Raw genomic sequence first — 22,697 nt, 5'->3', positions numbered from 1 at the left:
CACCGCAAGAACCACTTTTCATACTGTCGTTTTGCTTTTTCACTCCCACATCTAAAGAAATGGACGCATGCTGTGCTGTGATGAGTTGGTAGAACCGATGATAACCTAGCTGGGTCAAGCCTGCACGTAACGAAGCAGGATGTAATGGTCGGTCATTTGTGGGAATATCTACAGTAGCAAGATCCTGAAATGTGGTATCTGGCTGGCGGGGTGACTAAGTCTACGTACAGCTTTGTTGCGGAGTCACCAAACCGTCCACCTTCTGTTAACATGAGAAATACGCGCCTGAGCAGTATACGGCGATCACATAAAGGCATACTGTAAACTGAGAGGTATAACTCAGAAAAATAAAAGTACAGACAATTTTTAAACGGCACAAACTATTGAGACCGATTGGGAGGCATTAAGTGGGGGGCTAACTTAACGGCGGAGTCACGTGACCATGTAAATAAGCAATATCTGCACTGAAGCAGCACAAAGGACAGTTTTAACGGCACAAACGATTGCGATTGGTTTGGTCGAAATCAGACTAAAATTGGAGGGGGGGGGGCAACCATACAAACATTAATATCTCGGAAACTAAAGCAGCAAAGAGGACAGTTTTAACGGCACAAACCAGCACAAACGCAGCACACACGATTGCGATCGGTTTGGTGGAAATCAGACACAAATGGGGGGCTAACTTCACGCTGGTGTCACGTGACCATGTAAACAACATTAATATCTCGGAAACTAAAGCAGCACAAAGGACAGTTTAAACGGCACAAACCAGCACAAACGCAGTACATACGATTGCGATCGGTTTGGTGGAAATCAGACACAAATGGGGGGCTAACTTCACGCTGGTGTCACGTGACCATGTAAACAAACATTAATATCTCGGAAACTAAAGCAGCACAAAGGATAGTTTTAACGGCACAAACCAGCACAAACGCAGCACACACGATTGCGATCGGTCTGGTGGAAATCTGACGCAAATGGGGGGCCAACTTCACGCTGATGACGTCACCATGTAAACACACATTTATATCTCAGAAACTAAAACAGCACAAACAAAAATTTTAACGGCACAATCCGGCACAAACGCAGCACATACGATTGAGACCAGTTTGGTTGAAATCTGAAACATATGGGGGGCCAACTTCACGCAGGTCTTGTACAGTCATTGTTCTCTGTCTACAGGAGCTGTCCTGCCTGCTTTCCACAAATAAACTCCCCTGTGAGGGGCTGCACTAGCTCTCAGCCTGCATTGGGTGTTGTGACAGGTGTCTGATTACTATAATAATGGAAAGACTGCGCCCATTTTTGTACTGAGATTGAAAACAAACCTTGATTCGATTATGGATAAATCAGGCTTTATGGAAAGAAGACGTATGTACCAATGTTAAGCTGATTTTATATCTTATAGATTACAGCAAATGTATTAATGAAGATGATTTTATTTTATTTGTTGACTTTTATAAAGCCTTTGATACAATTGAACATCCCTTTATTTTTGAAAGTCTCAACCTCTGGCTTTGGTGTATATTTTCAAAACATAATTAGAGCATAATATGACAAAGGTAACAGTTCTGTTAAACTGACTTGTGGGACCTCATGTAGATTTGAAATTTGTAGGGGAATTCAACAAGATCCATCCATTTTTTGCTTGTTACACAAATTATGGCTACTATGGCTGTTTTTCAGGGTATTCAAATACAGAATTTTTAAAGAAATGAAATGTTCCCAGTTGACTGACTCAACACTTTTTTATGGGATCATACAGGAGTTCAGGGCAATTCCGTGCTTACAGGTTTTCCCTCTGTATCTGGTCTGTCTTTAAATATTAAAAGATGTGAACTTGCATCCATTTGCAATATTCCTCTAAGGGACTTAGCTAATTATTTTGGTATTAAGATTACCAAAATGCCAAAAATTAGAATTGACCTTAATTTTTCTCCTATTAAAAGAATGTTTCAGAAAAAATTTTGACACGTGGAGGTTGAGATTTTTCCTTAAATGGCCAAATACTTTTATTTAAATCTGAGGGTATATTTTAATTCGTTTATGCCGCATTAGTTTTGGATGTACCACCTTCACTTATAAGGAAAATTGACTCGAAACTTTTTCCATCTGGGAAAAATAAACTCATATCATTATAATAAAAGACATTATTTGCCGTCCACAGGAAGAAGGGGGCTTAAACGTTTTAGATTACTGAACATCTAACGTTGTATTTAAAATAGTGGACACAGGATTATTTAAAAAATACAAATAATTAGAGATGGCAATTTCGAATCATCAAAACAATTTCGAAACATTCGAAACAAACAATGTTTCGAAACGGTTCGAAAAGTTTCGAAACACTAGTTGTGAACAGCCTGCTGGCAAAAACTGGAACTGCAGCTATAGCAAATACGGCAGAATAAAAACCTATTGCTTCAAGTTTCGAATGTCACGAAGCTTGAACTGTCAAAAATGTGCATAATACCCTACGGTGGCCGAGAAGGGCAAATCAAATTAACAATGCTTAAAACAAACTAACATTTCATAAAACAAATTATCGTATTATAAAACAAATTAACATTTCATTAAACAATATTGCAAAAATAAAAACTAATTTACAATTTGCAAAACACTTTTGCCTGTCCCAAAACCAATTTACAAAAGTGAAAAGAAATTTACAACACGCGAAACACTTTTACCAATCACTGACAAAAAGTTACAAGCGGAGAATCACACGGAAAGGGTAGGTACGATACAGAGGAAATTTGTGTCGTGTCAGTCAAACAGTTTCGTCGGGTGAAGTAAACGGAGCGTGAGACGTGATGTTCTCTCCGTTTTTATGGGAATTATTACAGCCAACTGGCTCGCTTTTGTGTTTCCTGTGGGAAACGTCACCACGGTTAAGTTAGTCTCATATTCGATTCAATTTTCTGGCTTTAATAACTTTTAACGGAAGTAAGGTGGGTTTTTAATGACAGAATTGTGATGTCCAGTACACAGACAACGATGCACGCCGATTTTTTTTTTTTTGCGCTTCAAACCATTTCGTGCAAAATCGTGTTATTAGCTAATATAATAGGTCCTTTCAACTGTAATGACATGGTGGTTTAACATTTTGGGCTCAAAGCGATTGTTGCACACCCCTTTGTTTCCCAGATTGCTTTACGTACGAATTTTAATTAATTTTTGAATTGTTTAATGAAATGTTAAATTGTTTTATGATTCTCCTCCTTGGATTGCCACCTTATCGTGGTGGAGGGGTTTGCATGCCTCAGTGACCCTGGGGGCTATGTTGTCGGGGGCAATAGCCCCTGGTAGGGTCTCCCAAGGCAAAACGGTCCCAGGGGAGGGGCCAGACCCTATGATAATGTATCCCAGCAAGGTCTTGTTTCCCTCGCCTGGACTAGGGTCACTGGGGCCCCACCCTGGAGCCAGGCCTGGGGGAGGGGCCCGTTGGTGAGCGCCTGGTGGCCGGGCCTTGGCCCATGGGGCCCGGCCGGGCATAGCCCGAAAGAGGCACACGGGTCTGTCCCCAGATGGGCCCACCACCCACAAGGGGAATGTCAGGGGTTCGGTGCATTGTGGATCGGGTGGCGGCCAAGGGAGGCCCTGGCGGTCTGATCCCCGGCTGACAAAAAATCCCCGGCTGGAATGTCACCTCATTGGTGGGGAAGGAGCCTGAGCTTGTGCGTGAGGTTGAAAGATATCGACTAGATATAGTCGGGCTCACCTCAATGCATAGTGTGGGTTCTAGAACCAATCTCCTAGAGAGGGGCTGGACGCTTTTTTCTTCTGGTGTTGCGGCAGGTGAGTGATGCCGGGCTGGGGTGGGGCTACTGGTGGCACCACAGCTTGGTGCATTAACAACGTAGTGTACCCCGGTGAATGAGAGGGCTGTTTCCCTGCACCTTCGGGTCGGGGATAGGTCTCTGACTGTCATCTGCGCTTATGTGCCGAATGACGGTTCAGAGTACCCGGCCTTCTTGGATTCCCTTAGTGGTATGCTGGTTAGCGCGCCACGAGGGGACTTCAACGCTCATGTGGGCAATGACAGTGTGACCTGGAGGGGGGTGATTGGGAGGAACGGCCTCCCTGATCTGAACCCGAGTGCTGTTCTCAGGGTTCCCGCGGGGTCTTAAAAAGTCTAAAATTCAGAAAGTTAAATTTAAGGCCTTAAAATGCCTTAAAAATGCCCAGATTTTCATCCTAGGTCTTAAATTGAATTTACCCAAGTCTTACCTCCGTTCATTCCCAAAAAGCGTTGGCCGCTGAAAATAAAATAGTAAAACGATAATCCGTTGGTTGTGTTTTCTGGTCTGCACCGGTGTCTGCGTGGTACTGTACAAACTACAACTCCCATTGCGTGATCACTGCAGCTAGGCAAACAGACAGTTTGAGAAGGGTCTGGCTGCAGAACGTGCACTTTCAGCCACTGACGTCAGGTGCACGCTCAGCCACAACAGGAAGTGCAGGGGAATCAAGCGCTAACTTAGTCCTTGAGGCCAATGTGAACGGTATGTTGTTTTATTATTTGTATTACTGAATGATATAGTTACAAGTTTATTTCATGCCATAAATTATTGCAATATAAATGTTTTGATGTAGTGCGTTAGTAATTTTTTTCTCTGATGACTGGAGTGAATTTTTTCAGTTAAAAGGCAACTACTAGCCAGTTAGTTCATGCTATCTTATAAAATAAACACATTTCTACTTTTACAGAGCTTATCCTGGAGTTACCTTGTGAATGTCTTAGTTTCCAGCATATAGTTTTTAGCTGTTTGTGTGGTCTTGAGGAGAACATTTCTCCGTCTCCTTATGGTAAGACAAGGCAAGTTTTTATTATCATACACAGGGGTTATTTAATGTGCTTTATAAAAACAAGATTTTAAGAAGTTAAACCAAGACAAAAAAAAGCAAAATAGAGATGAAAAAAAACCTTATTTGAACAAAAATTGCTTAGAAAATCTAAAAAATCTGATTAAAAGTGCAGTATGTCCTGCGCCGCTCGTCCGCTCCTCCCGTGTGCCACGCCCCCTCTTTAACCCCGTGTGGATTCCCCATGTTAAAACTAAACTCCCCCATGGAACGTAACTTTCGCGATAGGTGGGGGATCACTATATATTTTAAGGCTTAAACTAAAAAAAAGTTTATGTATATGGTCTTTCTATATCGCGGATTTTCACCTATGGCTGATGGGTCTGGATCCGCCTATCGTGGAAGTTATGTTCCAGACCCAACAGCGATAGGTGAAAATACGCGATATAGAAAGACTGTATACATAAACTTTTTTTATAGTTTAAGCCTTAAAATACCACTCCCACATGCTTTAAACACATGTGAACTTATTAAAACGCACTTTGTAAACACATGATATGTGGATGTTGGGTTAAGGATATGAGTGAGATAAAATATGAGAATTTCTGGTATCATTCGAATGTTTCTAGTAATGCATCGTGTTGGTCTTAAATTTTACTCATAATGGTCTTAAAAGGTCTTAAAAAGGTCTTAAATTTAACTTACTGAAACCTGCAAGAAGCCTGTGTTCTGTTATGGGACTTTTGTGCAATACATGGTTCCTCCATAACGAACACCATGCAATGGGGCTACAGGTCAATGATCGATTTCACAATCGTATCATCTGATCTGCGGCCTTCTGTCTTGGACACTCGGGTAAAGAGAGGGGTAGAGCTGTTAACTGATCACCACCTGGTGGTGAGTTGGCTCAGGTGGCGGGGGAGGAAGCCGGTCAGACCTGGTAGGCTCAAGCGCATAGTGAGGGTCTGCTGGGAATGTCTGGCAGAGGCTCCTGTTCGCCGGAGCTTTAACTCGCACCTTCGGCAGAATTACAACTACATACGGAGAGAGGTTGGGGACATTGAGTCTGAATGGACACTGTTCCGGACCTCCATTGTGGAAGCGGCCGTATGGAGCTGTGGCTGCAGGGTGGTCGCTGCCAGTCATGGCAGTAACCCTCGTACCCAATGGTGAACACCAAAGGTGAGAGGGGCTGTCAAGCTGAAGAAGGAGGCCTACCGGGAATTATTAGCCCGGGGGTCTCCGGAGGCAGCTGGCGGGTACCGGCAGGCCAGGCGGAACGCGGCTCGGGCAGTCGCAGAAGCAAAAACCCGGACATGGGAGGAGTTCGGTGAGGCCATGGAAAGTGACTTTCGGTCGGCCTCAAAAACGTTCTGGCAAACCATACGGAGTATCAGGAAGGGGAAGCAGCTCCTGGTTCTTACTATTTATAGTGGGGAGGGGGTGCTGTTGACCTCACCTGGGGACATCACCCGGAGGTGGAAGGAATACTTTGAGGACCTCCTCAACCCTTTCTCAGATCCATCTACGCACACTGCCTTTGAGACATCTGAGGGCACAGAGCCCAAAGGTGCTGGGGGGGGGGGGCTTGCCCATCACTGGGGCTGAGGTGGCCAGGGTGGTTAAAGAGCTACGTGGTGGCTGGGCCCCGGGGGTGGACGAGATCTACCCAGAGTACCTAAAGGCTCTGGATGTTGTGGGGCTGTCATGGCTGACACGCCTTCTCAACAGCGAGTGGAGGTCAGGGACAGTGCCGCTGGATTGGCAGACCGGGGTGGTGGTCCCCTTATTTTAGAAGGGGGACCAGAGGGTGTGTTCCAACTACAGTCAAACCGTGAACGCCGACCGAACTTTTATGAGCGAGGAAATGAGTCACGCTGCATGTCTCTCCGCGGAAACAAAGGGTAACAATTCAGTCTCAGCCTCGCATTCGCTGTGATAGCATCGTGCATGTTTATACTAGCTGAGTACATTTATTTAGACAGTAAAAATACATTTAGACAATGATAGACAGTAACAATAATTATTATTATATAATAAAATACATTTTAAAATAAAGATTTCTTATTAATTATTTTAATATCATTAATAATAAACCATTAATACATTTAATTATAATAATATTGTCCTGCAGAGCAGGGACGGAACGGAGACAAAGGTGCAGACGTCAGGGTATCGGGTAGACTTGTAGTCAAGACCGCCTAAACCAAGACCAAGACACTACCAAGACCAGAGGGTATCGAGACCAAGACAAGACCAAGACTTTTGTTGAAACGAGTTGAAACGAGACCGGAAAAAAAGACTCCCTTAACTTTTGTGTGCTGTTGAGGACTGACATGACGGGTACTGACTGGTCCCAAAGTCATCTGAAAAAACTGGTAACACCTCCAACAACTGTCTAAAGAATGGGAAATATGTAACCGATTTCAATTATACTTAATTTGTAGATGAAATTGTAACATCAAAATTTCAATTATAAACTTGAAATTGCATCATGTCCAATTGTAGTAGTACTAGCCAAATGAGACTGTATGATATCAACTTCCCTGAAATGGATTAGGCCTGTTAAGTCAACACAACGTGATATGCAGCTCTTATTTAAAAGTCAATGGTCACATTTATTTAGTCAAACAACACCATTTTAAGTAAAATACTGTAATCAAACAATATTAAGACATGCACACATGAATCAAATACAAACTACAAATACTCAACCCGATCTCACGAATTTTCGTGCAGCCATCACGACATAAAATCTATTTAAACGTGCTGTGATCACGTTTTCGGCTTTTTTTACGTGCTGGGGTAACGTTTCCCCTCCCTATTTGTTTTAATGGGCAGTGCCTAACACCGCCACTATGAGCGCTAACTGGTGACTAAGGGACGGGAAAGTCATGCATGGCCAGAATCATATTTTGTTTTTTGTGATCTGATAACGCTTTCCATAACGTGTGACGCGACCTTGCAAAACAGCGCTTGGATTTTACTTCTGTTAATAATTCCTTTTGAATAATGTCCGGGATTTCCCTCCATACTGTTACGTGCCGTAAGTTTCGGGTACGTGCCGTAAGTGTTACGTGCCGTAAGTTTAGGAGGATGCCTGCAGGTCCTTCGGACGTCCTGCCCACTCGCCGATTGGTCGCCCGCACCCTCGACTCCGCCCTCAGGACCTGACCCCGCCTCCCTTGCCCTCGGAGCCGTTTCCGGTTCGCCAGCTGAAGAGTTCGCCGCTTCGTCCCTTCGTCTGCCCGCTACTTGCTTCTCGCCTGCTAGCTCGCTCTCTGTTCGCTTTTGCTTTGTTTGATTGATCGTGTATGACTGTTTTGCCCTTGACTTCCGATTCTCGCCTCGCCCTTATTTGTACTTTCGCCTTTGTTTCTGATTGCTTGATTGGTTTTGGACTTTCGCCTGTGTTTCGACTTCGCCTCTCGGTTTTCCCTTTTGATACCTTTGCCTCGGCTTGGTGTTTCGTGTTTCACTAGGTGTGTAGGGAGTGTCTGCCTTTTTTGGTTTATTCGTTAACGTGGGGATTATTGTTTGTTTGGTCAGGGAGATAGATTTAGGCATTGTTGTTTCGTTTCACCATTTTCTTTGTGTTCACTTAGGTAGCTCAGCTTGGGTTACTCGGTAGATGTGTTTTTGTTTGTTTCTTTGGCCTTTGTCACTCCTGACGTTCGTTACACCTAGTGTTTGTATTGTGTTTGTGAAAAACTATAAAAAAAAAACTATAAAAAAAGACTCCCTCTGTGTCCCGTGTTCCCTTCTCCTAGCCCTAGTTGTCCTGTCCTCCCCAATCCCTCCTTCCCTTTCACTTTGTTGCGGTCCAACCCTAGACTGGATCGTAACAATACACTAACTCATTCATGCAACAGAAGTAAAATCCAAGCGCTGTTTTGCAAGGTCGCGTCACACGTTATGGAAAACGTGATCACAGCACGTTTAAATAGATTTTATGTCGTGATGGCTGCACGAAAATTCGTGAGATCGGGTTGAAATACTATATACCAATACAAATTGCACATAACATTGTGCATCAATAAGACTAAGGACAAGTGCTTAAAAGATTCTGACATCTTGATGTCTGCAGTGGCATGTGATTACACATTTAACTAACGTTTAACTAGCGCTACATTTATTTTGTGCGTATAACGCGTATTTTGATTGGATGAGCGCCAATGTCTGAATCACAACAAAATGCATGTATGTCATTGATTGGTTGCATTTGAAGGGCACAAAAGGCGAAATAAAAATAATGTTGCATTATCGAACATTACGTTGTGTGTCATGGATACTTTTTGCTCCAAATCTCCCGACCACTATGTCGATCCCGAGACAGCAAGACCAAGACAGCGAGACCAAGACAAGACCAAGGGATCCAAGACAAGACCAAGACCATAGACCGTCGAGACTGTGACAAGACCACGTAAAAGTGGTCTCGAGACATCCAGTGCCGCCCCATCTACGTATGTGTGCGTGGGTGTTTGCGTGCGTGGGAGTAGGAGGGGAGGGGAGGGGGGGCCCGATCGGTGTTTTGCTCCGGGGCCTTGTGTGCAGTTGTTCCGCCACTGTTTACATACCATCCGAGTATTGAGTGTGCCTAGTAATTAATTAGCTACTGAGGTTAGAATACTCATCCTATCTAGGTTTGTGTATATTGAGCAGGTTATAGGAATGGTTTAGTTTTAATTAATTTGTATAGAATAGAACAGTGCAAAAACGCAGTTTCAGACAACAGCTAGTCTTTGTCTGTGTTAGCAATGTTAATATATGTACAGTGGTACCTCAGTTCTCGAACTCATTAGAACTCGAATTTCTTAAAAGTCGAACCAACCAGTGTGAAAAAAAATTACCTAGAGCTCGATCTGTATCTCAGAAGTCAAACCGTGAACGCAGACCTAAGATAACTGAGGGAAATGAGTCACGCAGCACGTCTCTCAGCGGAAACAAAGGGTAATGCTTCAGTCTCAGCCTCGCATTTGCTGTGATAGCACCGTGCATGTTTACACTAGCTGAATACATATATTTAGACAGTAAAAATACATTTAGACAATGATAGACAGTAACAGTAATTATTATTATATAATAAAATACATGTAAAAGATTTCTTATTCATTATTTTAATATAAATAATAAACCATTAATACGTTTAATTATAATAATATTGTTGTGCCAAGCGGGGACGGAAGGGAGACAAAGGCGGTTTAATTACAGGTAAGGCAGGCAAAACGCAGACGGACAATACAATGACTAGACTAGGAAAACAAACTGAAACGTGGACTAAATACAGAGGACTAATGAAAACAACCAGAAACAGCTGATCACACGGAGATTCCACACGGGGTTAACGAGGGGACGTGGCACACGGAAGGAGCGGACGATCGGGGCAGGACACATTGTTTGGATACATTTATTTTCTTACTTTACAAATTACTGTTTTGATAAATGTGCTTAGATGTGTTTAGTACAGTATATGCTCTTCTTGTTTTATCCGGTTCATTTTGTGTTTAAATGCTAAAAAAAAAACATTTCGGTGTAATTTTTTTAGGGCCAGGAACAAATTAATTGGTTTTCCATTATTTCTTATGGGAAAAATTCGATCAGAACAAGAACTTTTTAGGATTCGATCCGGAGTTCTGAATGGATTAAATTCGAGTTCTGAGGTACCACTGTATATGTAATCTATGTGTCTATGCGTACTCTAGCTTTTTGATTCGTTTCTAACTGAATCTAAGCAAAACCTTGATATTACACTTACAATATGTCCCTCGCTATACTTATGCCTAAATCACACTAACTGCTAACCTGTTTCACTAATACAATTGGATTTCAAATAATAATCGCCAAACTACTCGCTCAAACCAACAAGCACCGATTTTTTCCGGGTTTTTTTTAAATAGGTATTTTCTAATTGCGTGAATAATGACACGGCGGTCACGTGACTGACGTTTCGAAACATTTCGTAAACTCCGTATCGAGACCAGAAGTTTCGGACGTCTTCGGAACGGATCGATCCTGGATGCCGAAATCTCTACAAATAATCAAATGAATTAATTTTGATGTTGGGAAAATCCCCTTGGAACTTGCTAGTCTTCATCCACAAGTACTCCTTACATGGTCACTTATGTATAAAAAAATATTATTATTAGTAAAGTAAAATAATTTTTCCCCTCATAGATATACTATATGGAATAACAAATACATAAAAATGAAAAACAAAACACTGTATTTTGAAAAAAATTGGGTTAATAATGCTGTAATTTGGATGAATCAATTAGTTAATGTCCATGGTGAATTGATCAATTATACTGACTTTATTAATGGGTATTTTTTATTGACACTAATCAATACTTCACAATAGTTCATGCAGTACCTAAGGAAATATTAACTTGAAATATTTCAGTAGTAATTCAATAGAAACTGTATGTGAGTTCACAACTTATCTGATGATAGGAGAGAATATTATGAGCTATAGATGTAATAGCAAACTTTTAGATCCTTATGGCAATCTAATTATATCGCTTCAGTTACAGTTTATGGGAATTCCTTATTTGGGAAATGGTTTGCTTAGAAAAAGATTTGGATGATGCCCAATAAATATTGGATAACTACTAAAACCAAGGAGGTTACATGCAAGATAATTCATAGAATTTACTCAGTAAAAACCCTTGTTATGCATCTATTTAAAATCCATATGTTTGAATATTGTGAATTTTGCAAAAGCAGCCCTGAAACTATTCAACATTTCTGATATTAGTTTTAAAGAAGTAGATTAGAAGCAATGTAGAATTGCCATTTGTAATTCACTTGATTATTGTATTAGGTCGTTATGATATACATTAAGTAAAATGGTCTGGGTGAAGTCCTAACTTTGTTCATTTTAAGACTGATGTATAGACCTAACTTTAAGTTATTTGGAAATGTAAGAATACGAAAGCAGTGCGGACATTGCCTATGTTTAAGCTGTTTCATCTGTTCTTGTGACCTATGCCAATTTATTTCTGATGAACACCTCTGACAGTATATGTATATATATATTTTCTACTCCTGGCAGAATATAAGCACTCCTGTTTATATAGCCTACGGTTTCTATTGATTGTGTTGCGTTTGTTTTTGTCAAGTAAAAAAACTGCATTAACCAAGACGGCATCTATGTGCATGATATCTATGTCAGATGTCTAATATGCTAAAATATCTAAACAAGACAAATCTTTTAGGTGTGAAAAGCATCGCGGCTGACAATGAGTGCGGCGACGAGCTACAGCCAATGAGGACGAATGGCAAAGAGAGCGGCGACGAGCTACAGCCAATGAGAGCGACTGGCAATGAGTACAGTAACGAGCTATAGCCAATGAGAGTGCAGGACGCAGAGGTTGAGGGGAAACCCGGGGGAGGAGTCACATGCAAAGTTCACGTTACATGAATTCTTCAGATCGCTACACAACATTGTAACTATGGCAGCAATAAGAGACCGGCGCTCTTTTTGGACCCAAGAAATGGAAGAAAGTTTGGTTGAACTTTGGCAGGAGCACCAATGCCTTTTTGATGTTTCCGACGACCTGTACCACAACCGAACCGAGAAAGAGAAGAGGTGGACAGAAATAGCCAATTCTCTTCAACGGCCAGGTGAGCAAAATAGGCATATTGACATAATTGAGGAGCTAGGGTGATCCCTCCGGTTTTCCAGCCCTCTCTCCGGACACTTGTAGGGTGTCCTCCTTTTTGTCTATTTGCCCTCTTATCCCCCTATTGTTCCTTTTTCCCATAAACGACTGTCTCGAGTTATCGGCATAAAAAAATATTGCTTGCACGGCCGTTCTCTTCTTCTGTACACATTCCTTACAGTGTTATGGCATATAGGACTTTTACTTTTTTAAAAGTAATTAGCACTGCTGTTTTTGAAACTTCCTTTTTTGTTTCACGCACGGGCTGCTTCAGTGGATTAAATTAATGAATAAACATGGTTCTACATAGTTTTAATCGGCTGTTGTGTTATGTGCCAAATCCGAGCCTCCCACCACCGTTTCATGGGTGACGTCCTTCTCTTCACCTCTCTCCAGCCTTCCTCTTCACCTTTTTATGAGTCTAGTAGCTAGGAGCTTGCTGCTGTAATGATGAGACCTAGACTACATGATGCCTTTAGAAATACACAAATGCAACAAACTAAGCAAATTCTGGAATACATAACAAATGATAATGCATTTGCATGCTCCTTTTTTTGTCTTTCAGTTGAGGAGGTTAAGACCAGGGCAATGTCCCTGCGAACTCAGTACTCAAGGCTGATAAAACCGAAACCGATTGACAATCAGAACAAACCTTTGACATGGAGGCAAAAGTGGCTTCTCAGGGTCATGGATTTCATAAAGCATTACATTGTTCACCGTCCTTGTGAGAGCGCTGTAAGTCAAACCATCCAGGAACATGTTTTAAAGTATACACAACTGACTGCAAACATACCTATTTTCATTGTTGAAGTTTTAATTTTTTGCCTTCCCTAAGGTTTTCATGTATTATTTCAATTATCCTTATATTCATTATTTGTGCTGTCCGCTGACGCCATTTACGTTTCACCTCTTCCAGCTTCATGTGTCATTCAGTGATCTGGACGACACGGAACATCAGGATAATCTTACAGATTTACTCGGACAATCTTCAGTCAAGGGTCCGCAGTCAAGACCTGGCACACCATCAGCCGGTCCTGCCTCCCCCCCTGAATGGTTGAATAAAGAAGCTTCCCCAGCAGCAGCTGATGAAGCTCCTTCACCTGTCCCATCAACTTCCAGCAGGGAGGTGCGAGAGGAGTCAAGTGCAAGGGGAGTCAAGCGCAAGAGGAGGTCAGAATCTAATGTAGAGCAGCAGAAGCTTTTCGTTCTAAAGCAAATGGCAGCAAAATTTGATGCTGATCCAGTTCCTGATGCATTTACTACATTTGGAAACCATGTAGCATGTGAATTAAGGCAACTGCAAGACCCAGCAAATCTGACAAAATTAAAAAGGACATCATTAATATGATATATGATGCTCAGGACACTGAAAGGAGTAAATCATCGTCCTCATCCACACCACCAGCGCTGTGCACATTCCAACCGATCATTCCATCTCCACTACCAACAGAGTCCCAACCAGCGAGTCTCCAAACTACGTTTTGTGACGAAAACACACGCGAGAAGTGGCACGCGGAAATGACGCAATCCCATGCATCGAGTGGGATTTTTTCTTCTCCCAAAATGGATGCCCAAAACAGACGGGCAATCCAAGTACTTTGTGCACTCGATTGCAATGAAAAACCAAGGAAGAGAAAGAGAAGAACATGGGTGAGACAGTGGCTTGAGATAAGCAGGCAGCAGGGAGTGTCTGTTCTGCAGAGAGAGTTGGAGGTAAATATATTTTCGCTATGAAAGCTCATATTGCCGTCTGCTATTGTTGTGTGGCACGGACATGGTGACAAATACTGAAAAGCTTCTGCATATGTCAGTGGATTCTAATAGAAACTTTGTATTCCCCCCGTTACAAATAGATGCATGATAAGACTGGGTTCAGGGAGTTGCTGTGTATGACAGCAGAGGAGTTTGATTTCATGCTGGGGATGGTCGAACACCTCATTACCAAACAGGACACCAAACTGAGACTGGCTATATCCCCGAGAGAGCGTTTGGCTTTGACCCTGAGGTTCTTGGTAACAGGTGGGTCTGCCAAAGCCATATCAAAGTAATGTCACACTGATTTGCCTATTGTTCATTTTAAATGTCTGTTCCTGAATATTTTTCATTTTGTGTCTTATGTAGGTGAATCATTCAGGTCACTCGGGTTCCAGTACAGGATTGGGACCAGCACTCTTTCGCAGATTGTCATGGAGACCTGTGCTGCTGTGTACCAGGTCATGAAAAATGACTTCCTGAAGGTAGGTTCTTATGGAAAGCCATTTTAACATTTAATAACTGGGCTGGATGTATATTGCAGACATCTATAATGTGACTGTTCCTAGTCAAAATCAACATTTCAGATATCTGACATTCTGCCTAGGAAAAATTACTTTTGACATTCACATGTATGCATGGGCTTTCAGTCTGATATCCACAATTCCATTTTTGCATCTGCAATTGTGCTTAAACATAGGAGTGTCATCCGATTAAATGTTAAAACGGTTCTGGATACCATCACACATCCTACGAAGCTATTTGTATTTCTGACAGGGTATTGCTCTTATTAATGTTTTTTTTTTAAATTACATTGTAAGAGTCTCAGTCTTAAGAAATGTATGACTTTGGTAAATATAAGAATCACCGTACCAAATATAGTGTAACTCCTAGCCTGAACTGTACTTTCTTCTATTGTTAGACACCATCAACGGAGGCAGAGTGGCGGACAATAGCCCAGGACTTCGAAGTCAAGTGGCAGTTTCCACATTGCCTTGGTGCGCTTGATGGAAAATGCATCAATATACAATTTCCAGTAAAAAGTGGCAGCCTTCACCATGATTACAAGGGCAGGTCCTCTGTGGTAATAACGGCTGCTGTGGATGCGAACTACAGATTCATCTACGCAAGTGTGGGTACACAAGGTAGCGTCTCAGACTCTGGGGTTTTCACTCACTCTGACCTGTGCAAAGCAATGGACCAGAGCCTGCTGAACTTTCCTCTGCCTGAACCATTGCCCAACTCTGACATAATGATGCCGTACATGTTTGTGGCCGATGATGCGTATCCTTTAAGGAATGACCTCATGAAGCCATATCCAATCAGGAAGATGGATCACAGTCATAGGGTGCTAAACTATCGTCTCTCTAGAGCACACAGGGTTGTAGAAAATGCATTTGGCATTCTTGCGAACAGGTTGAGGGTTTTCAGGTGCAGCCTGTGCTTGGAGCCAGAGAAGGTGGTTAAGCTAACTATGGCCTCCCTCTGCATCCATAATTTTCTCTGTGAACGCAAGTCTGAGGCATATATACCTCCAGGCTTTGCAGATTGGGAGAACGCTGACCACAAAATATTTGATGGATCCTGGAGGAGTCAAGGGATTGGGATTTTACAGCCAGTGAGGCACGGAAAAGACCACGACCCAACAGTCACTGCACAATCTCAACGTGACATCCTGAGTGATTATTTTCTCTCTCCTGCAGGCCACATTCCTTGGCAGGAGGAGCACATTTAGTATTGTAGGGATGTCGCAGTTATTTTCTTAAATTTATGTGAATGTGAATTGACATAAATGTTCTTGTGAGATGTATGTGTATATACAGTTATGTGCAAAATAATAGTAGTGTGTTTAAAACAACAGAGGAAAAGTTCCATGGTCCTAATAGCATTTATTTCCATATATACAAAGGCACTAGGAGCCGTGCACATTCAATTCCAAACGAAAACATGAACAATTTGTTCTTCTCTTTTTTTTGTTTTTTACTGAAAATGAAGAAAAAGAATATTAGGTTGTTCAAAAAAATTGCAGTGTCTGCATTTTCATTTACAAACTGGAATATTTACAGTATAAACTGAAAATGAAATGACGAGCTTTAGCTTTTCCTTTAAGCACTGAACTAATATTTAGTTGTATAACCATTATTTCTGATCACTGCTTTACATCTGTGTGGCATGGAGTCAACTAACATTTGACACCTGCAAACAGAAATTGCAGCCCAAGCTGACTGGACTTCATTCCACAGATCTTCTGCATTCTTGGGTTTTGCACCAAAAACAGAATTTTTGAGGTCACTCCACAAATTCTCAGTCGGATTGAGGTCCGGGGATTGGACTGGCCACTTCATGACATCAATCTTTTTGGTCTTCAACCAGGATGTTGCCCGCTTGCTGGTGTGTTTGGGGTCGTTGTCCTGCTGAAACACCCATTTTAAGGGCATTTCTTCCTCAGCATAAAGCAACATGACCTCTTCCAGTATTTTTAGGTACTGAAACTGGTCCATGGTGCCTGTTATGCGATAAATGGGCCCCACTCCAAAGTATGAGAAACATCCCCAAACCATTATGCTTGCACCTCCATGTTTTACGGTCTTCACAGTGTACTGTGGCTTGTATTCAGTGTTTGGGGGTCGTCTCACAAACTGTCTGCGGCCTTTAGACCCAATAAGAACAATCTTGCGCTCATCTGTCCATACAATATTGCGCCACTTCTCTTTAGGCCAGTCAATGTGTTCTTTGGCAAACTAACCTTTTCAATACATGTCTTTTTTCAGCAGTGGTACTTTACGAGGGTTTCTTGCAAATAGTTTGGCTTCACATAGGCGTCTTCTGATTGTTGAAGTACTCACAGGTAAATGGAGATCTTCTTTGATCTCTCTGGAGCTGATCATTGGATGCTTTTTTGCCATTCTTGTTATTCTATGATCTACGCGGATGGTAGTATTCCTTTTTATATTTTCTTTCCCATTTCAAAGCATTTGAGATCTTTTTAGCTTAGCAGCCAATTATTTTCTGCACTTCTTTTCCCCTCTCCAATCAACTTTTTGATCAAAGTTCTTTCTCCCTCAGTGCAATGTCTGGAACGACCCATTTTACTCTCTGAGCAAGGGCTAAAACCAGCAGGTACAACATCTGTCGCCTTCCTTCCTTAAATAAGGGCCATAATTGACACCCATTTCTTCACAGATTGAATGATCTCCCCAACTGATCTCTGCACTGCTATTAATTTGAACACATCCCTTTCATTAAATGAGTCAATTACCCTCAATTAGCAGCATGCATGTCATGTCTGTTAAGTCTGTTGGTTGGCCATTACTCTGCTATACCTAGTCATGAATTTGTTCCCATGTTGTATCATAATTTCTGCCAAAATCAGTACTTAAACACATAAGTAATGTTAGACTGCTATTATTTTGCACATAACTGTATGTCAGTCAGATGTGTGTGTGTATGATGCGTATGCTTTGTGATGTGAACATGGTCATCTTCCCATATAAAGTCCTGGTCTAACACCTTCATCTTCTTCAGCATGTTTTTTTACTGGAAGGCCAGGATTGGTTGTTACCTTACCTGCAGCTTTATGATTGGCTAGAATATGAATTAATTTGATTGGTGGCTATGCGAGCAAATCTTTATCTGCAAAGCGCTAGGCAAGTTAGTGCCAAAATTATTTATATGCGCAAGTGTGAATTTGCACTCGCAGGTTGGTATTTGCAAGAGGACTTGGATTTGCAGTACAGGTTTTGTACTTGAAAATCATTCTATCTTTGTAAAAAAATATTTTTATGAAGATGTTTGGTTTCGCATTTACAAAAAATATTGACTTGTATTTGCAAAATATTTTTTTTTGCGAATGAAAATTGTGTTCAGTGCGAGCAAATTTCTTTTTACGGGTGCAAATTGGAAAGTACACATACAAGTACATATGGCACTATTCTGACTCCATAGACAGAGGTCAAAGGTTACCCCAGAAATCGCAGAATACACCTCAAATATTGAAGACCAGAATGCAGTCATACTTGGACATGACCAAAAAGTGTGAAAGAGAGTAGCAGGTGCTTGTCTACATCTGTCACAAATAGGATTAACCCCCGGGTAAATCTTGGATAACTTAACCCTAGACATGTGAAGTCTATGTACAACCTTAAACTGAATGAGGCAGTGCCTCGCACAAATAGAGGAGGAGTGGATTCTTTGAAGTATGTTAGACCATTGATCATCATTAATAGTTGTACCCATATCCTTCTTTTACTATTGTCAGTGAAGAACCTTCCACGTCAAATATATTTGCGTACAGCTTTGAGACAGTTCTCCTAACCTCTGGCTGAGTTTCTATGATTGAATCAAGAAATGATGTCTGAGGTAGTGAAGGAAAATGACTGACATTATTCTGTATGAAATGTCTAACTTGAAGGTATCTGAAAAAGTGGATTGATCTTAAAATCCCCTTAATATCATTATGGTGCCTGATAGTGGCTGCAAGAGGTTCCATTATAAGTGCACAAAGCAATGGAGAAAGGGGACAACCTTGTCTAGTCCCACGCTGAAGAGGAAAGTATGGTGAATAAGTGTCATTGGTTCTAACTGAAGCCAAAGGCGAGGTGTACAGCAATTTCACCCAAGAAATAAAAATATCCCCAAAGCCAAACCGTTTCAGAACATAAAACAAATAGCTCCATTCAACACGATCAAAGGCTTTCTCAGCATCCAAAGATAGGAGTACCTCTGGGCACTCAGATGAAGATGATGTGTAAAGGATATTAAATGCATGCCTAATATTAAAAAACAACTGTCTATTTTTGATGAAACCAGTTTGATCAGATCACACAATGGAGGGTAATACAGATTCAAGACGGAGAGCCAACACCTTAGACAGTATCTTAACATCAACATTAAGGAGACTAATTGGACAGTAGGAGGAGCAAGCGAGGGGATCCTTGCCCTTCTTCAGAAGTAAGGATATTGATGCCTGACGTAGAGTTGGAGGCAGGCATTTGGACTTTAAGCTGTCATCAAATACATCCTTGAGTAAAGGGTTTAATTTTGCTGCAAACTTTTTATAAAATTCTGTAGGAAAGCCGTCCGGGCCTGGACATTTCCCACTCTGCATGCATGTGATAGCTTTATGAATTTCATGTAAGGAAATAGGATTCTCTTACATTCTCTTCCACGGTGGGTATATTCAGGTCTTCAAATAACCTATCTATTAGACTCAGAAGGGTGTTCAGATGTATACAAATTAAAATAGAAATCACTAAACTGCTTATTAATATCTAAGGGATCTGATAATAGTCCTGTGTTGGATTCAATCTGGGCAATTACTTGAGTACTAAATGTCTGTTTTAAACTATAAGCCAGAGCCCTGCTTGGTTTCTCCCCATACTCATAAGACATATGTCTGGTTTTTAACAGAGCCCGTTCTGCCTGTCCAGTCAAGAGCAGATCAAAGTCAGCCTGATACATCATGCGCCGTTTATATAGCTCTGGAGATGGACCAGTGGCATAGGCTTTGTCTACTCTAGAGATGAATTCCAAAAGTTATGTTTGCCTAGCTACCTGTGCTTTATGAACAGAGGCATTGTAGGAGATAATTTGGCCCCTCAGGTAAGCCTTGAGCGTCTCCCAAAGTAAGGAAGGGGAGGTCTCTTCATTTACATTAGTTTCTAAAAATATATCTATATGAACATTTACGAAGGCAATAAATGATTCGTCTGATAAAAGAAGTGAATTGAGTCTCCATCTGAATCTGCTAGGTCTATGATAGGGGAAGGTCAGGACCAGTGTTACATGTGCATGATCTGATATTACTATACTGTTATAAACACATTCTTTTACCAATAGGAGTAGAGATGTATGTATAAAGAAATAATCTTTATGTGAATAAGTATGGTGAACAGGTGAGAAAAAAGAGTATTCCCACTTTGTAGGATAAAGAAGTCTCCATGGGTCAGACACCTTGCAAGACTGTAAAAAGTCTGTATGCATTCAGCTGTTTTTGAAGCACAAATTGGGGGATTGGAGGATCTATCCAATACTGGGTTAATTACACAGTTACAGTCACCAGTCGCAGGTTGGCCCCCTCTTGGCCCTCCTCTATTCCAACAAGCCGAATATTCTAACGCCGGCTACGGGTTTCCAAGTCCATGCATTTGATTGTCAGGCTACACACATCTGACTGCAGTTTTTTCACTGTAGTTTCCAAAGTGATGACTGTAGAGCTCCACGCCGTGGTAGACTGCTTGAGGTCATCCAAACGTTTGGAAGGCTGTGCATTAGCAGTCTGTAAGGAGCTAACCGTAGAATGCAACTCTTAGGAACATAAGAACATAAGAACTATACAAACGAGAGGAGGTCATTCGGCCCATCGAGCTCACTTGGGGAGAACTTAACTAATAGCTCAGAGTTGTTAAAATCTTATCTAGCTTGCACTACGTTATCAGGAAGACTATTCCATACTCTGACTACACGCTGTGTAAAGAAGTGCTTCCTTAAATCCAGTTTGAAATGTTCTCCGGCTAATTTCCACCTATGGCCACAAGTTCTTGTATTTGAACTAATGCTGAAGTAACTATTCGGTTGAACAGCATCCAAACCTGTTAGAATCTTATAGACCTGGATCATGTCCCCCCTCAGTCTCCTTTGCTTGAGGCTGAACAGATTTAGCTCAACTAACCTTTCCTCGTATGACATTCCTCTAAGACCAGGAATCATTCTTGTGGCCCTACGCTGCACCTTTTCTAAGGCCGCAATGTCCTTTTTACGATATGGTGACCAAACCTGCACACAATATTCTAGGTGAGGTCTCATCAAGGAATTGTATAATCTTAGCATTACCTCCCTTGACTTAAACTCCACACACCTGGAGATATACCCCAACATCCTATTGGCCTTTTTTATTGCTTCCCCGCACTGGCGAGAATGAGACTTGGAAGCATCAACATACACACCAAGGTCTTTCTCATAATCAGCTACCTTTATTTCAGTAGGTCCCATAAAATACCTGTACTTTATATTTCTGCTCCCTACATGGAGTACCTTACATTTGTCTATGTTAAATTTCATCTGCCAGGTGTCGGCCCAGTCACTAATTAAATTAAGATCCCGCTGTAGCTGCTGAGCCGCTAGTTCAGTATCTGCTACACCACCCACCTTGGTGTCATCTGCAAATTTCACCAGTTTACTGTATATATTGGTGTCTATATCATTTATGTAAATTAGGAACAAAAGTGGTCCTAAAATTGAACCCTGCGGTACCCCACTATGAACGCAGGCCCACTGTGACATTGTGCCTCTTATAACTACTCGCTGCTTCCTATCCGTTAACCAGTTATCAATCCAGGTCGCTACAGTTCCTAAAATACCTGTCGCTTTGAGTTTAAGTGAGAGCCTCTTGTGGGGGACAACATCAAAAGCCTTTTGGAAATCTAAGTAGATGACATCATAGGCCTTCTTATCATCAACTTCCTGAGTAGCTTCCTCAAAAAACTCCCAACAGATTTGTTAAACAGGATCTACCTCTCCTAAATCCATGCTGGCTATCCCTCAAAATGTTATTTGAGTCCAGGTAATCTACCATTTTCTCTTTGATTATAGCCTCCATAACTTTATCAGTTATACATGCCGTCTAGATCTGGCGCCTTCCTGCTGATTCACGTCTTCTTCACAGATCCTGTGTACTGGAGGTGTGACAATGCAGGGGGCGGGGGGATGGCAAGGGGTGCTGATTGTGCGATGTGGTTGGAGAACATAAGAACTATACAAACGAGAGGAGGCCATTCGGCCCATCGAGCTCGCTTGGGGAGAACGTAACTAATAGCTCAGAGTTGTTAAAATCTTATCTAGCTCTGGAGAGGATGGGAGTGTGTGAAAGTAGGTTTGTTCAACCTGCAGTGATACACATTCAGGTCATAGGCCAGCTGAGGGTTCTCTGCAGTGTTGGGGGTTGGTCTCCTTAGTGATGTCCTGCCAGCCTCTTCACACAGACGCAGGGCCGTTACCTGGAAACCTGTTTTCTAGATTTTCAGTGTAGCACCTCTTTGCTAGTCTTATCTCCTTTGTCAGTGTGTTCCTGGCCTGGCTATATAGGGTTCTGTCCCCACTTTTGTCAGCCTCCTTGTTCTCCCGAGTTTGGTTGTAAATCAGGGTTTATTGCTGCTGTATGAGAGGTTTTAGTTGCCGCACACACGTCCTTGCAGAAAATGATATAGGATGTAACCGTGTCAGTGAGATTGTGAACCTGTAGTTGCAGACTGAAAGGCACTTGTCACCATTTTTCCCTGCAGTGAAAGGTTGGACGAATGGCCTGCCTACTCTGAGTCGCAGTGGGAACGTAAAGGTGGGGCAGGATTGACTGCCATAATCCTCTCCACAAACATTCTGGGGCAGCGTGTGGCTCACAGAGCTAACCCAATAGGTGGCTGCCCTTGGCAGACAGCTTGCTCTTCAAAGAGCAAGTTGCGGGAGGCATAAAGACAATTTCCCCATGGG

The 22,697-nt window shown here is 41.9% G+C and overlaps 1 protein-coding gene across 2 annotated transcripts; it reads left to right on the top strand.

Annotated features, from left to right (window-relative positions):
- The first annotated feature begins 1,320 nt into the window (after nt 1–1,320).
- Nucleotides 1,321–17,725, top strand: LOC111842530 (uncharacterized). 2 transcript variants are annotated; one of them, XM_072702432.1, is made up of 8 exons: nt 1,321–1,371; nt 12,015–12,423; nt 13,027–13,196; nt 13,378–13,631; nt 13,912–14,174; nt 14,315–14,480; nt 14,583–14,698; nt 15,136–17,725. In XM_072702432.1, the coding sequence occupies exons 4-8, from the start codon at nt 13,547–13,549 to the stop codon at nt 15,946–15,948; spliced, it is 1,443 nt and encodes a 480-aa protein (XP_072558533.1). In that variant the 5' UTR covers nt 1,321–1,371; nt 12,015–12,423; nt 13,027–13,196; nt 13,378–13,546; the 3' UTR covers nt 15,949–17,725. The 2 variants fall into 2 exon arrangements, with proteins under 2 accessions (XP_072558533.1, XP_023664998.2); XM_023809230.2 differs by having other exon boundaries at nt 13,378–14,174.
- The last annotated feature ends 4,972 nt before the right edge of the window (nt 17,726–22,697 follow it).

Source organism: Paramormyrops kingsleyae, chromosome 18, assembly GCF_048594095.1.
Source record: "Paramormyrops kingsleyae isolate MSU_618 chromosome 18, PKINGS_0.4, whole genome shotgun sequence".
In the NCBI taxonomy this organism is placed as follows: Eukaryota; Metazoa; Chordata; class Actinopteri; order Osteoglossiformes; family Mormyridae; genus Paramormyrops; species Paramormyrops kingsleyae.
This window is presented reverse-complemented; position numbering and strand designations above follow the sequence as displayed.